Here is a 15,100-nt window from a genome sequence, read left to right as displayed (position 1 = left end):
ATATGTTGAAACCATTGAGCATTTGATGTTGAGTTACTCAGCATGCCAGCATAACCTACTCTTCTCATCTCAAGACCTCAAGCTGAGGCACATCTGAGTCCTATAGGGAACAGACATCCAGGCTCACCGTTACCCGTTTCTCTCGGCTTTGAACTGGTCTTAAATGATGGGACACATCATGCTGCTGGTGTGCTGTTAGTTGAGAGGCATTCCGTAATTTAAAGTTCATGGTTGTGTTCCAACCTCTGTTGATTCTCTTTGTGTCCACTCAACACAGGCAATATTTTTGTATTTTAAAGTATAATCTGCAGTTGTTTTTATTCCACAGATGGACCTTGTGTTGGAATATCCGGACAAAATGGAAAAACATGGAACATGGGCCAGGTCACATCTGTCCAGATCTGACATAATGCAACTTTTAAAACGGAAAACCTAAGAACTCTGTCTTGTTTCAAGTCACAGCTAGCAAATATTCACTAATCTGTAATATACAACAATGGCTCCTGGTGGACATCAGGACATAAGAAACAGTTTTAAAAGTAGGGATGCAACTATATTCATAAGATTATTAATGGACCATAAACAATAAATGGCCTCTATTAATGGTTTAGATAAATTAAAACATTAAATTCATGCATGTTAAACGCTTTAAGTGAATTTAGACATCACATTATGGACAGTGTGAAAAGTGATGTTTATGTAGTATTCATTAATGTTTTAAATTAGCGTAATTTTATGTGCGTAAAAAATAAAATAAATCAGCTTTTAAAAAATAAATAAAGCCAAACTTATTTCAATTAGTTTCCAAGGTAACATTTCTCACCTTCATAAAGTTTTTCCATCTAATATTTATATAGTATGTCAGCTTTATTTCAATTAGCCTACTGAAAATAAATGTTAATGGTTCTAATTAACAATAACACTTGTATGAACAAATATTCATTTTGACATTTGCTAGTGTTAAATTAGTGTTTTTTAAAATTAACTAGTAGATGGTAAAGTTGAATTAAATGTAGGGTAAAAGAACAAACGAATTAAATTAAATATCCAATATTGACTGAAAACGAACAAGTAAACAAATATCAACTGATACCAATAACTGAATAAGTGCCTTAATGTTCTCCAAACTGTGTATAAACCATCTTTTAAACTTATTCTAGTCTGATTTAATTGTATTTAAACTTGACATGGAAGAAATTATAGCATAATGACCAAATACACCTCGCAAAAAAGCACAACAAAAATGTTAGTTTAGCATGTTTATTACAATACATACATTTCACATTTGACCTTCCGACCCCAGGTGACCCTGCCCTGACCCTGGTATAACAGGGTTGGTGATGTCCAGTCCTTGGCTGACCCTCAGTTTCCTGTTTTCCAGTAGCACCCCCCCCCTCCCTCCCCATCCCATTCCATCCAATCAGGGTGCAAAGGAAAATGTGTGGTAATAATTTATGAATACAACATATCTGATAGACTAGTAATCACTGCAACTTTAATAAAACTTTAACTTCATTATTACTTAGCAACTGTACATAGGAATGAACTCTAGTTTTTAACGCAAGTCGCCACTGCATCTCACATTCATTTTTTCCTTTTTCTTTTTTTAAAGTACAGTTTTTTTTTTTAAACAAAACAAGGGTACAGAAAAGAAATCAAAAGAAAAAAATAACCTGGAAAGATTAAGAGAAAAGAAAAGGGGATTCTGGGTGACAACCAGTCTTCATCTCCTGCCAAGGGAGGTGAGGGAGGGGAACGACATGGGTTGAGCAGCAGGAATGATTCTTTTTCTCCTTTCGTTCTTGCTCACATTCACTCCATCACTTAAGCAGGCACTGGTGTTGACCATGGGCATATCGCTGGGCCATTAGGGGTAGGTAGGAGACCACTGAACCATTGTGGACAAACATGATGTAAACCCCCTCAAAAGGCATGGGGTGAGGGAATGAAACCATTATAGTGCAACCAGAGAAAGAAAGAAACTAACCAAATAACCATGTAGCATTACTACCATTTTTTCTATGTAGCGAAAGAGAAATGAACCGGTGGATACGTGTGCAGAGTCGTGAGAAGACAAAAAAGAGTGCGCGTCATCGTCCTCGTTAAATGTCCCGGTCGACTAGTCCACCTTTTCCATGCAGGTCTGGTACATGCTCAAGGCAAATGGTTCACCGATCGTATAACTGAAGAGCATTTGTTTTTTGTTTTGTTTTTTTTAATCATGTCATTTAAAAATCTGCAGTCAAGAGTTCTACATATGGTGACAATGAGGGCACTTGAGATCCCAGTCTGCCTTGGTGCTGATTAGTTTAACGTTTGGATGTCAAAAGCTTTGATAGGCATGGCTTCATCTACAAAATATATTTACAACATGGAAATAACATCTACAAATAATCTACATGTACAGGGACGGGGCGAGGGCAGCTCCTCTGAAAACCTCTCCGCACCCCTCTCCCCTCCCCCTCTCAGTCCACGCAAGACCTCGCTGCAGTTTGTTTAATGTAAGACTGGGCCCAGAGCAGAACGCAACAGAACTTTGGTTCTCCAGGGTTCCGCGCGCATGAAATGGGTTTTGCCCGCCCATTCACCTACCCCCTTTCTCTCCTCCTGTTTCAAGACCACATCGCAAGCCCAGAGTTCTTCAAACCATGAAGGAATTTTGATTCTTCAACTTTTCAAGTTCTTTAATTTGTTGTCTCAAAAACAGTATCCTGTAGAGAAAGAGAACCAAGTTAGTGCATATGAGCAATAATGGGCGTCACATGAACATGCAATGCTATGCGAGAAGAGAAGAGAAGCGAAATGCACCTCTGCTCGCGCAATGTGGCCTGGATCTCGCACACTCGCACCAGTGAGCGCAGGTTCTTCAGCTCTGTGCAGTTCTCTGACATGTAGATGCTGCCCATGGTGTGAGCCTCTTCACGTAACCGCGAGGCCTGGGCGGGAGAGCCGCATGTGAATAGTTAGCAATGCAACAAAAATATCTACATTTTTGGATCATGTTGTGTGCCATTTTTCGATGAGACAGAATATATAGTGCCAACTAAACTACGCTTTCTTCATTTTCTTTTAGTTTATTTAAATAAGACAGTTTTCATACTACAATTGAAAAATCAGGGGTCGTTAGGATATTCATTTTTTTGGGGGGAAAGAAGTCTCTAATGCTCACCAAGGCTTATTTGATGAATTTCAGTATAAAAAGTAATATTTAAAACAGATTTCTATTTGAATATATTTCAAAATATAATTTATTTCTGTGCTGGAAAATTTGAATTTTCAGCTCCAGTGTCACATGATCCTTCAGAAATCATTCTAATATGGTGATAAAAAAAAAAATCCTGAATAGAATTTTCTGAATAGAAAAGTTCAAAAGAACAGCATTTATTCAAATAGATATCTTATGTAACATTATAAATGTCTTTGCGGTCACCTTTGATCAATTTAATTAAAGGTGCCCTAGAATGTGAAATTGAATTTATCTTGGCATAGTTAAATAACAAGAGTTCAGTACATGGACATGACATACAGTGAGTCTCAAACACCATAGTTTTCTCCTCCTTATTTAAATCTCGTTTTTGAAAAACACCCCTGAAAAACAGGCGAATCTCCACATAACACCGACTGTGACGCAACAGTCGGGATCATTAATATGTACGCCTCCAAAAATTTGCATATGCCAGCCCATGTTCAATGCCAGGCGGAACTGCGCAGCCGAATCATCGGAAGTTCTGCAGGTGAAGAAACAAGCGAAGATCATAGGGAAAATGGCAGATCCATCTATAATCTATCTATCTATAATCGGATACCGCAACAGTTTAATTCGAAGTTGTTAGTTTGCTCTGCCCATTTCACCACGGACTGTTTTTCTAACCTGGAACAATATCAAGCAGCCAGGCTTCTCTCAACGTCTCATACTGATGAAGGGGGCAATTTCAACTAACGTTATATTCCCGCAAGCGGTAAGTAGTGATTTTATTAACGATAATTTACACTGTGTTATCTAGATCCAGTGCGATATTGTTTTTTCCTCTAGAGACATCATGGCTTGCAAACAAGCGAACGAAGCATGGCAGTTGCTCAGTGTTTGGATGTACAAATTAACACAAAAGTATTTTTTTAGTTCCTTCCTCCGAGCCTCTGGAGAACCAGTGGGTTATGTGAATTTCTGATGTGTAATTGTTCAAGTTCAGACAGATAATCTTTCTCTCAAAGTTGTTCAATACTGTTTATGCACCAGTAAATCAAGCCAGTGACTGAACGCTCAACTTCACGTCGTTTCTCGCAGAAACTGCGTTGCAGTGACAAGATCTTCATTCACGCGATCAACAGGCTGTCTGCTCAATGCTCATCACTGCAACCTTTTATGTGATGGGAATAGATCTAAATACTTAAACTTCTCACGATTCGTTAATCTCAATAGCTGTAATAGTAAAAACGTATAAAAGCTGTAATAGTAAAAGTTTTCCAGATAGTTCTACATGTAATGCCACATATTTCATATGCAAGCATGTCAGCCAATCACAGCAGAGGGCGATTACTCTGAAGTCTCTCAGCAGACACGCCCCTTCAAACAGAGTGTTCAAATCAGAGGATGAAATCAGGCTAGGAAATATGCCTTTTATTTCTAAATTATAACAACTTTAGATCTAAAAAACATACTAACATTATAAGGGCACCCCAGGAAACTGGGCACCAGTTCTAGGGCACCTTTAATGCATATAACGCATTAAGAATTTTTTTTATCTTATTGACCCAAATTAAATCCAAATAACAAATAAGGTTGACAGATTCACGTTCCCATACCTGTTTCTCCACGTGCTCCGCGGGCCACCCCTGCACGTGTTTGATGAGGTTCTCATTGAAGTGCGCGGCCAGCGTGGGTGTGAAGGTACATGTTGCTCTGCCTGAGGCTGCGCCAGCAGGTACTGAACCCGGGGGCATCGCTCCGCTGACTACACCTGGTCCCTGACCTCCACCGCTGCCGCCATTATTATTGCTGCTGTTACTGCCCATGTGGTTCGAAGCCGGAGATGGACTTCTCTGACTGCTGCAAATCACAAACAGTGGATGGGTCAATGTCTTTCTACATTTTTATGAAAAGCAAAACTACATTGTCTGCACCAACTCTTTACAAATACATTAATTTTAAATGTGATCCTAGAACACCAAAAGCAGCAATACCACAAACAACCAGAAGATGGCAGTCGAACACCACAAAAGACACTTCAAGCAACAAATATGGCATGCAGTGGGCTGTTAATACCCATAAGCCTTCAATAAACTTCAACAAAGTTCTGATGGATCTGTTTAATCACTTCCAAACGTCTCATGTCACCTCTGTCTCTGCAGCGTCCGTGGAGAATTGCCGTTGTCGTGATGTTTGTCTGTGGGGAGGGACTGCTGGGACGACGGTGGAGGGAGAGAACTGGACTTATTTGTCATAATGTTCATCTGAGAAAGAGAGAGAGTGCATTACAAAGCCATAGTTTCATTTGACATCTGTCATCCTATTTGACCGCTGTATACCTTGGTCTGTGAGGAGACCGGCGTGGTGCTGAGGGGCGGTTTGAGGGAGGCCGAGTTGGTCTGTGGCGTGCTGATTCTGGGAGACACGTACGACCGAGGAGAGGAAGCGTCTGACGTCAGAGACATCGGAGACTGGCTGGACTGCTGGGCTACTCCATATGATGAAAAGAGAGAGGAGAAAGATAAGGTGAAGAGATAGTGCCATATGTAAATCACAACAGGCATGTCATTAGCAACAAATGCAGTTCTGGCTCCGATTCCAATCAAGTTTAACACACTGCACTGTTCTTATTAACTAAGACTATTAAAACAGTTGTTAATTGAAAAAGTATAAATATTAGATGAAAAACCTAAACTACATGAAAATGTTGAAATGTGGCCTTGGCAACTAACTAATAAGTTAAGTTGAAGCACTAAAGTTATATATATATATATATATATATATATATATATATATATATATATATATATATATATATATATATAGAGAGAGAGAGAGAGAGAGAGAGAGAGAGAGAGAGAGAGAGAGAGAGAGAGAGAGAGTTCAGATGCAAAGCCTCTATGCCATCTGAAATTTTCTTCTTGAATTATTTTTATCAAGCTTGTATATTTAAGTTCAGTAATTTCACTTAAATAGCAATGAAAATGACCTATTAATTGTCATTTAAGTGAAACTACTGAACTTAAATATACGAGCTTGATAAAAATGATCATTCTAGAAGAAAATTTCAGATGGCACTTAGAGGCTTTTGTGCATCTGAACTCTTCATATATATATATAAAATAAAAATGTCAAAAGCACAGTTAGAGAATGTTAAACTGAATTTTTTATTTTTTTATTAAAAACACTAAATAAAAGTATATAAATAATACTAAAATAACACTGGCACACTGAAATTATTTCATTAGTATTTTTATTTAATTTATTTGTGCTTCTGTTGTAATTTATTGGTTCTTGGTTTTTTTTGTAAATTCAATTCAAGGTTAAAATTTGTTTTCCTTGTGCCGAGTTAACTCATGAGCAACAAAATTACCCCACTGTAAAAACACAAACAGAGTGAGCAAACAATTTAGGTGAGATAAATGTAATTAAAAAAAAAATACCCCCCCCCGCTCCAACTCCCTCAATTATAAAAAATCCATAAGAGTCACTCAGAGGAAATTCAGGTCGACTAGTCAAGTGTTCTACTCAAATTCAGCAAAATGAAATCCCTTTGTACAATCACCTATTGTAAACAACAACTAAATATACTTTACCAGTGAACTCCTCATATAAGTTTCACAATAACAAACATTTTGTGGACAAGGGGTTTTCAGTAATAGTCATCAATATCACTAGAAGAACCGAAAGTGGTGAATCTTACTTTATTTTTAATGAAATGTGCTACACTATCTGAGGTTATTTACAGCAAACAAGCAAAATTTTACCTATAGTTTCTTTGAATAAAACACTAAACAAAAATGTGACAGCCTTTATAAACGCATCGAGATTTCATGCACATTGGTCTACTTTTTAAAATTGCTTTTTATTTAAGCTCTGTGTGATTTTTTTTTTAAGCCATGATGTTTAAACAAAAATTGTTCATTTAATTTTTCAAAAGAAAAATATAGGTTGAAATTTACTTGTTTTGAAGCCATTATAGAGATGATGTAACTTGAACAAGAAGTCAAGTTTTTTACTGTAAAAAAAAAAGAAGCTTTAAATAAGTACCTGACTAAGAGTAGTTGACTACAAAAATCACAGAAAGTGCCCATAGTAAGATTTAAATTGATTTTTTTTTTTAACACTTTACAGTTTAGAGGTGAAGGGGTGGATTCTGGATACAATGCTACTTCAATGTACATCTAATGAGTGATTTTAATCAAGGTATTAATCAATATTTTTCTTTCTAAATATCAAATGAGTTGAATGACTTCTCTAGGCTTGAGATTTTATTTTGTTATACAAGTTACCAGTGTGATTATTGAAATGTTCTTTTTCATGTATTCTCTAATGTCTGTATTTGATATCTGAATGCAGTAACAGTGCTTGCTTATTTAACTCTGCTTCCAGAAATGAAACATGGACTGGTTTTGTGTTTGAGAAAGGTCTTCAACGCGTGTTAAAACATACAGGGGTCATTGATGTCTATAGTTTAAAGCAGGGGTTCTCAACCTTTTGCAACTCATGGCCCACCAATGGGTGTTTAAAAACATTCCGAGGACCACCTTTCCACATATGATAGTATGAACACAGAATAACAGAAAATTCTAAAAGTACAAAGATATACTCTGCTGTTAATGTGTTATGCCACTGTAGCATACTAGGTCAAGTCAGCTATATAGATGAAAACTTTGCAGGTTTACTCAGTAACCATTCCTGTAACAATAACAGGCTAACATACCTGTAACAACAGGTCAGACACACAAGAGGGGATTCTCTCTATTAGCTGCAACATGATCTCTATACCACGAATGTTATTTCTCGTACCATTTATAAATGTTTTTTGCGAGCATATGCTACGCACTGAAAACACTTGGTTAGGATTAGGGGTGGGGAGTGCGTGCGTATTACACGCCATACATCATATGCGCGCAAAAACTGCGTATCATATGCATGCAAAAACTATTTTTAGCGTATAAATGGCACGAGAAATAACATTCGTGGTATAGATACAAAATATTCAACAAAGTTCATTCACTCCAATTTACATAGCCTACTGTAAGTGTAATTTATCAAATACAGTTAGCGATATGAACATGACTGTTTAAAACAATATTATGTTGGCTTCCCAACAAAGCCCAGTTTTGTTCAAATGTCTCTGCAGCTTTGATGGTTTTAGCACCTCATTTGACAACATTTCTCCACATTCAACACCTGAATCCACATTCAACAACATTTCTCCACATGCGCCTTCGGCTTAAGGGCACACCGGATGAGAAGCGCAGCGGCACATCTTTAAAATTCAAACACATTATTTTCTGAGTGTACACACACCGGCGGCGTCTGTCCGCAGCGCTAGGCCTGTAACGATAACAAGAAATGATTGCGATAAACGATAATATTGTCGTTCTGAGACCATTTTCATCTAATATAATGATAATGGCATAATAATGCAGGTACACCTTTTCAAAGATCTATAAACTTTTATTTCTAAAGAATATTACACATTGAAAACGGAAAACATTTTAAATATCCACAAAAAATGAACAAAACAACCAAAAACAATAAAAGCAATGGACTCTCAGTGTCTGTTAACAAAAAAAAATTCACTTGAATAAATACTAAAAACAATAAATAAAATGGATGTAAACAAAATTGCACTTCAAAAAATATTAAACACTAGGCTCAGACATAAATAGTGATACATTCCATAACAGGCAAAACTGCCGGTTAGGACCTTTGTAAACAAATAAAAAAAAGCCTCAACAGGCCATATCACACCATTTTGCACTGTCCTCCTGTTACTTTGTCGACTAAACGCCCGAGTGATTGTGTAGCCTACTGTCGGGACGATGGAGACGCACTTTATTGCGTGTATATGCTACGCACTGAAAATACTTGGTTAGGATTAGGGGTGAGGAGTGCGTGCGTATTACACGCCATAAAGTGCGTATCATATTCACGCAAAAACTATTTCGTACCAATATAGAAATATCAACAAAGCACAGAAACACTATGGACAGACACTGACCCCTAGTTTCACCACTGTATGAGTTTTATCCATTGACTACATTATGAATATCTGAAAACTAATGCTAGAATAGGTCTGATCCCATTTCATATTAGATTCACACACTGCTGTGGCGATGATGATATAAAGTATGTAAATAAATCCACGCATTACTAAAAGTAACTGACACAGAGTGACAAAGAAAAGAAAAATTAGAGGCAGGCTTGACATTCAAAAGAGTTAATAAAAGAAAGAGGAATAAACTGCAAAAGAGAACTCAATTTGGTACCGGCACACTGACAACAGCTTTCTGTGCACTCGCACCCAAATCACACAGTCAAATTGAGTTTCTTTTGAGGCTTACTGCACTAAAAAGGTCAAATACACACAAAAATGTGTCAAAATGCCCATCTTGGCAAGTATTCACATAAACAATTGGTTATGATATCTATTATTACAGTGAAATAAAATTACTCTTATTGTGAAATAAGATTGTGGTGATATTGCTCACCCCCATCTAACACACACACAATCTATATTCAATATGCAATTAAGACATTGCCAAATAACAGATGCTGCATGACAAATCCATACACAAAGCTACTTGTGTTAAAACCAAAAATCATTTTTGAAGCCCACGTGGCTCATTATCTGCTCAGACAGCAGCAGCCAAAGCCTGTGTGTGATCCTTGTTAAGCTACCAACCCCATCTGCTAACTCAAGGAAGCTGACTCAGAACCCCACAGCTGACATGAGTCGACAACAAGCAACACAATCTCACGCCAACAACCAATCAAAACCATGAGCTCAAGTTATAAACTTCAAGATCAGGTCACAAAACAGAGCTGACCCTAAAACCATGTGATGAAGGAATTTAGTTTGGACTACATTGTAGCACAAATGAAAAACATTGCAAGTTTGAGGGTAAGAGGTAGTAGCAGCAGTGTGTGTTAGGGCTGGGCGATAAATCGATTTTATCGATTAACTCGGATGTGTAGTTTACGTCGACTTGTTTGAATGAAAATCGGTTTTCTCTTTAACATCCGCCGACGCTCCCCTCTAGGCTCCCGTAGTTCTGAACGGGCTCAGCCCTCCCCCCGCGCGTTTGCCATAGAGATACACAAACAACATGGCAAATGAACAAGACCGCGGAAGCACAAGCACACCCGCCAATAACATTTACAAACTGAATCCGCAGAGCTGCAAACTCACAAATGAGACTCGCGCAACTGTCACTTTTTACACGCTCTCACGCCACACACCCATTTTCTCACGCAGAAAATCACGAGGCAAAAGAGGACAATGACACCGACAGACTAGACAGAGAAGGTCAGTGTTTTTTAACCACGGAAAGAGGTCCATAAAACAGCTGGAGAAATATGCGTCACGTAACGTTACATTTACCTCAGGAAAGCCATTTAATGACCAAAGCACATTAGTTGGACTTTTTGCTAAATTGCTATAGAGAGGAGCATTTAGCTAAATATGCTAGCTATATTACATATTTATTATATTTTTACCTACATCATTAAAATATTATAATGTTGTTATAAAAAATGCATTATATTTACAGCATTAGGTGAGATTTTTTTGGGAGAAAAATGAACATGCATCTTCTGTGCCTAATATTTATCCAAAGGAATCAATATTGAATCAAGATCAGAATCAAATCATTGAAATTGTGAAATTTGTGTCAAGCAATAATTAAAACAGTAGCATACCAGTCATTGTACCATGTAAACATTGTGTTGTCACTAAACTTAATAAAATTCTGTTTAGTTACCAAATGTTTTGACAATAACTATACACTTATTGTGATTTTTTTTTTTAGGCCATATCACCTAGCCCCCTAGTGTGTGTGGTGTGTGTGTGTGTGTGTGTGTGTGTGTGTGTACCTTGGCTGGACAGCTGAGTAGCCTGGGAGAGCAGAGTTGTAATGTTGAAGGCAGACGGACCAGCAGTCAGGATCTTATGGAGCATGGACTGCAGCGAAGCCTGAGTTACTGCAGCCGTGAGAACTACAGAGAACACAGAGAATGAAGCAAGAAAGCAAAGACAAAATGTGAAGACAGGAAGCAGTCAAAAGAACAGTACTGAAATCATTCAGAGTGATACAAGGTGTCTACAGTAAAAAGTAATATTGTCAAATATTACAACAATTTAAGATAACTTCTATTTTAATATAATTTTTAAATGTTATTTATTCCTGTGATGGCAAAGCTTAATTTTCAGCATGATTACACCAGTCATAAATCATTCTAATATGCTGATTGGTGCTCAAGAAACATTTCTTATCAATACATTTTTGGCTCAATTTTACTGGGGAAAAAAAAATCTTACTGACTTCAAACTTCTGACCCAGTTTATTTAAGTTTCAATAGCATATACACAAGTATATTTATATATTTTTTTTGTTAGAAAATAGTGAAATTTCACTGATATTGGTATCATGACAACCCTAAGTCAGAAATTATTTCAGTTTCAGTTTCAAGTGGGGTGATCGAGAACTGAACACCTCAAAGCAAAGCACTTTACCACAGCTTGAACCACAGGGACTGCACTGCAACAAATTCCAATATTCATGCATTTTGAGGAAAAGATACAGCAGTCCTGGCACTGGGTCATGCCAATTTCACTGTTTAGACATGTGCAATATGCAGCGATTAGAGAGCAAACTCCAATCCAGACTATTTGGACCAAACTTCTCATTTGCCCTAGCTCTGGCTCGGAGAATCAGCGGGTAATCGAGTATCATAGTTTGCAAATGCGGCCAATGATGGAAAGCAAGAAGCAATGACGTGCTCACAAACGGCAATTCACACAGGCCATGTTCAAGAAGCAGCAAAGCTATGATTCATCCCTGAGATGTTAAGTTAAGAGAGGAAAAGCTGACGCAAGCCCAGCATGCACAAGTACACAAGCAATTCTATACACCTGCTTGAGTGGTACAAGAAACCCAACAAGAATAAAGCTGCAAAACCTATACTTGCAAACACACCACATTGAAGTCATAGTGGCTAAAGCTCAAAGGTTACCGCCATCACCGCAGTACCATAAGCAATAATTTTAACCACAGGTTCCTTAAGTGGGACTGTCCCTTTAAAGTTTTGGATAAAAATGTCTGCTGACAGCTTCAGCGGTCCATATCCTATCCGTTGACAGATGCAGTAAACTTACCTTCATTAATCTTGGCCATGTCTACACTGGCGTTGTTCAACTGCAGGGCCGTTTGTAGAGCTGGGAGGAGCTGGCGTAAGAGGGAGGGGTCTTGGAGAAGAGTGGGCGGGGCCGGCGACTGCATCACCGGAGAAACCGGGACTGTGGAGCCAGAGGCGCCGCTGGCTGAGTTGGCCATGCTTAAGCCAGACACAGCAGCAGAGGAAGAAGAGGGCGTGAGTGAGGAAGGCTTCTCTGTGGCATTCGAAGACTCTGTTTATAGGGGAAAAAGGTTCAAAGAAATCACATAATAGAATTAATGATGTTCAGTAGGGATGGGAATCTTTAGGCACACGATCAGATCCAATTCTGGGAATCACCATCCAATTCGAAAACAGTTCTTGATCTAATTTTTATTTTTTTTACCAACTTTAAATATCAAATTTCAGCATTTTTTTAAATAACTTGTATAAGTACTTTTTAAAATATTACAAACTAATCAATCAAAACAATTGCATGTAAAATTGTAATTTAAGTAACTTCAAGCTAATAAATCAAAACTAAATATAGCTTAAAAACATTAAATTAAAAATAAATAAAGGGGAACAAATAAATGGATTACAAGCAATAAATAAAGTGCTCTCAGTGTCAAAGTTTTCCAGAAAAGGGCAGTGAGGGATTCTCCTCTTTTCTCAGCATTACTGCAGTTTGATTATTACTAATAACATCATAGACACGGCAGGTCTAATGGGCCGCATTCATACTAAAGTCAAAGACCTATTTTAACATATCAGAAGTTTTGTCCTAAGACAACTGGCTGTTTACACATTAATTCACATCATAAAAAAATTAGCGTTTGAAAGCAGACATCTGTCAGTAAGTGGGTTGCATGTGTAAAATTTATTCTGCATTTCAAACGGCATAATTGAGTATTTGGAAGGTAAAACACTGAAATTACGGAGAGTGAAACTGCACATTTTCAGGCAAACTGCTTGTTTCTCACAAAGCAGTGAAGACTGCAATGAATCTCACGACTGCCCTTGTATTTCACGTCAACCATGAAACCTTATGCAAGTTTATGTACTTTTTCAATGGTACACCAAAGACAGAATACATCTGTTTTTAGCGTACACAATAGTGATGCACAGATCGTTGTTATATCCGTGGACACTGCGGATATAACACTGGTTGGGCAGGCCAAGGAATAAATAACATCCCAATTAATTGCGGGTGGATTTGATAAATTATTAATGGTAATATTGAAGTGTTTACAGCTTAATTTTTCATCAGGGACTAATTTGGACTCATTAAGCTACGCAATTGCAGGGTCCACTTGTTTAAGCAGCAATGGAGGCAAAACAGATCCAAGAGAAATTTCAAGGAGGAGAATTAAAACAAATATAAGGAAAGAAAAGTAGAGTGTGGGAACATTTCAGAGAAGTACTTAACCAAGACAAATCAAGAGCTGGGTATGTGATATGTAACAGCTGTGAAGCACTATGACAAACTAATAAAGTCTATACAGGGAACTACACTGCGACCAAAATGGTCGCATATGCGACCTTTTGAAATGCCATTGCGACCCTAATCTTTAATGGGTCGTAAATGTATCACTGATTATTTTTGTACCTATGTTTTAGGCAATATGCTATGATTTACTATGAGCATTTATTAAAACAGAAATGTGTATTTTAAGAATACGTTTTATAACGTGCTCTGAGCATTCAACACATCAAGTTGGCTTCAGCCCCGCGACCGTTACTTAGATTAAAACGTACCATTGTATCAGTGCTGCGCGAGCTCTCTCTCTCTCACAAACACGGACGCGCGCAGCCGCGCACACAGAGAGAGAAGATAATTGTAAAATGAAAATTGACGGGCTAGTTTAAATTTTGTTCTTGCTTGTTTTTTTTCTCTCAAAATGTCAGGAAGCATTTTGTATTATCCATCCGTGTTTTTAAAATTCGTTAAATGACGGACGTTTTACTGTTAACACAGCCCTCATTATATGTCGGATTTGTCTAACTTATACTTGATATTATTTTTAGAATAAGTGATTCGTTATGCTATTATTGGACTCCTGTCTATTCATTGTCAACTGTTTTCTATAAATATGTTTGTATTGGCTAACATTTATTCAGCTAATGCATGTCCTGTTTAAAATGTGCAATGTTCAAATGCAAAGACAGCACGACACAAATAGAAGCCCTTTTCCCTGTGCTATTTAGTATCATATTTGGATATTGGAATAATAAATTAAGTAGCCTATCTTAATTGTACACAATGTTCCTGTTTTTTTTTTTTTACTGTTTTCTAGGGGTTTCTTAATTTTAGACCAGCCTCTTAAAGTTGACCAGCACACATTATATGCAACGCAATGCAATATAATGCATGTGTGTCCTATGTGTGACATATTTTGCACACAGGTAAAGGTGATCAGTCATTTAAAAAAAAAAAAAAAAAGAAGTGTTGGAGAATATCTCTTTATTTGATTATCAGTAAATTTGTTTTCTATACAGAGATATCGATATCGGCCATAACAGCAATATTAATATCGGTTATCGGTATCGGCCACAATTTTCACATCGGTGCATCACTACTTAAGAGTTCAGGAGTCTGCCCATCTGTGCAAACCATAGCATGTTGAAATCCATTTTGCACTTTATTGTGTACTGTATTTTCTATTGCAGTAAATCTATCCCAACCAATGTTAAAGAAAACAAAAACAAGGCGGCATGTGGTTTAAAAGATGGCAAGTAAAATAA

At 37.4% G+C, this 15,100-nt stretch overlaps 1 protein-coding gene and 1 long non-coding RNA gene across 3 annotated transcripts in view; both read right to left on the bottom strand.

Moving 5' to 3' along the window:
* LOC309485106 overlaps positions 1-15,100 on the bottom strand; it is a 167,730-nt gene that overhangs the window by 23,755 nt on the left and 128,875 nt on the right. The window lies entirely within an intron of this gene.
* waca (WW domain containing adaptor with coiled-coil a) overlaps positions 1,247-15,100 on the bottom strand; it is a 34,923-nt gene continuing 21,069 nt past the window's right edge. Inside the window, exons 7-13 of one of the 2 annotated variants that reach the window (XM_082151734.1) lie at positions 12,357-12,608; positions 11,075-11,197; positions 5,527-5,675; positions 5,336-5,451; positions 4,804-5,044; positions 2,809-2,936; positions 1,247-2,711 (exon numbers count right to left, since the gene is read on the bottom strand). In XM_082151734.1, the coding sequence (XP_082007860.1) occupies positions 2,642-2,711; positions 2,809-2,936; positions 4,804-5,044; positions 5,336-5,451; positions 5,527-5,675; positions 11,075-11,197; positions 12,357-12,608 (1,079 nt within the window). In that variant the 3' untranslated portion in view covers positions 1,247-2,641. Of the gene's footprint in view, positions 2,712-2,808; positions 2,937-4,803; positions 5,048-5,335; positions 5,452-5,526; positions 5,676-11,074; positions 11,198-12,356; positions 12,609-15,100 lie in introns of both variants that reach the window. The other variant, XM_082151733.1, reaches the window with a different exon arrangement.

Source organism: Leuciscus leuciscus (assembly GCF_965113295.1).
Source record: "Leuciscus leuciscus genome assembly, chromosome: 21".
Lineage (NCBI taxonomy): Eukaryota > Metazoa > Chordata > Actinopteri > Cypriniformes > Leuciscidae > Leuciscus > Leuciscus leuciscus.
This window is presented reverse-complemented; position numbering and strand designations above follow the sequence as displayed.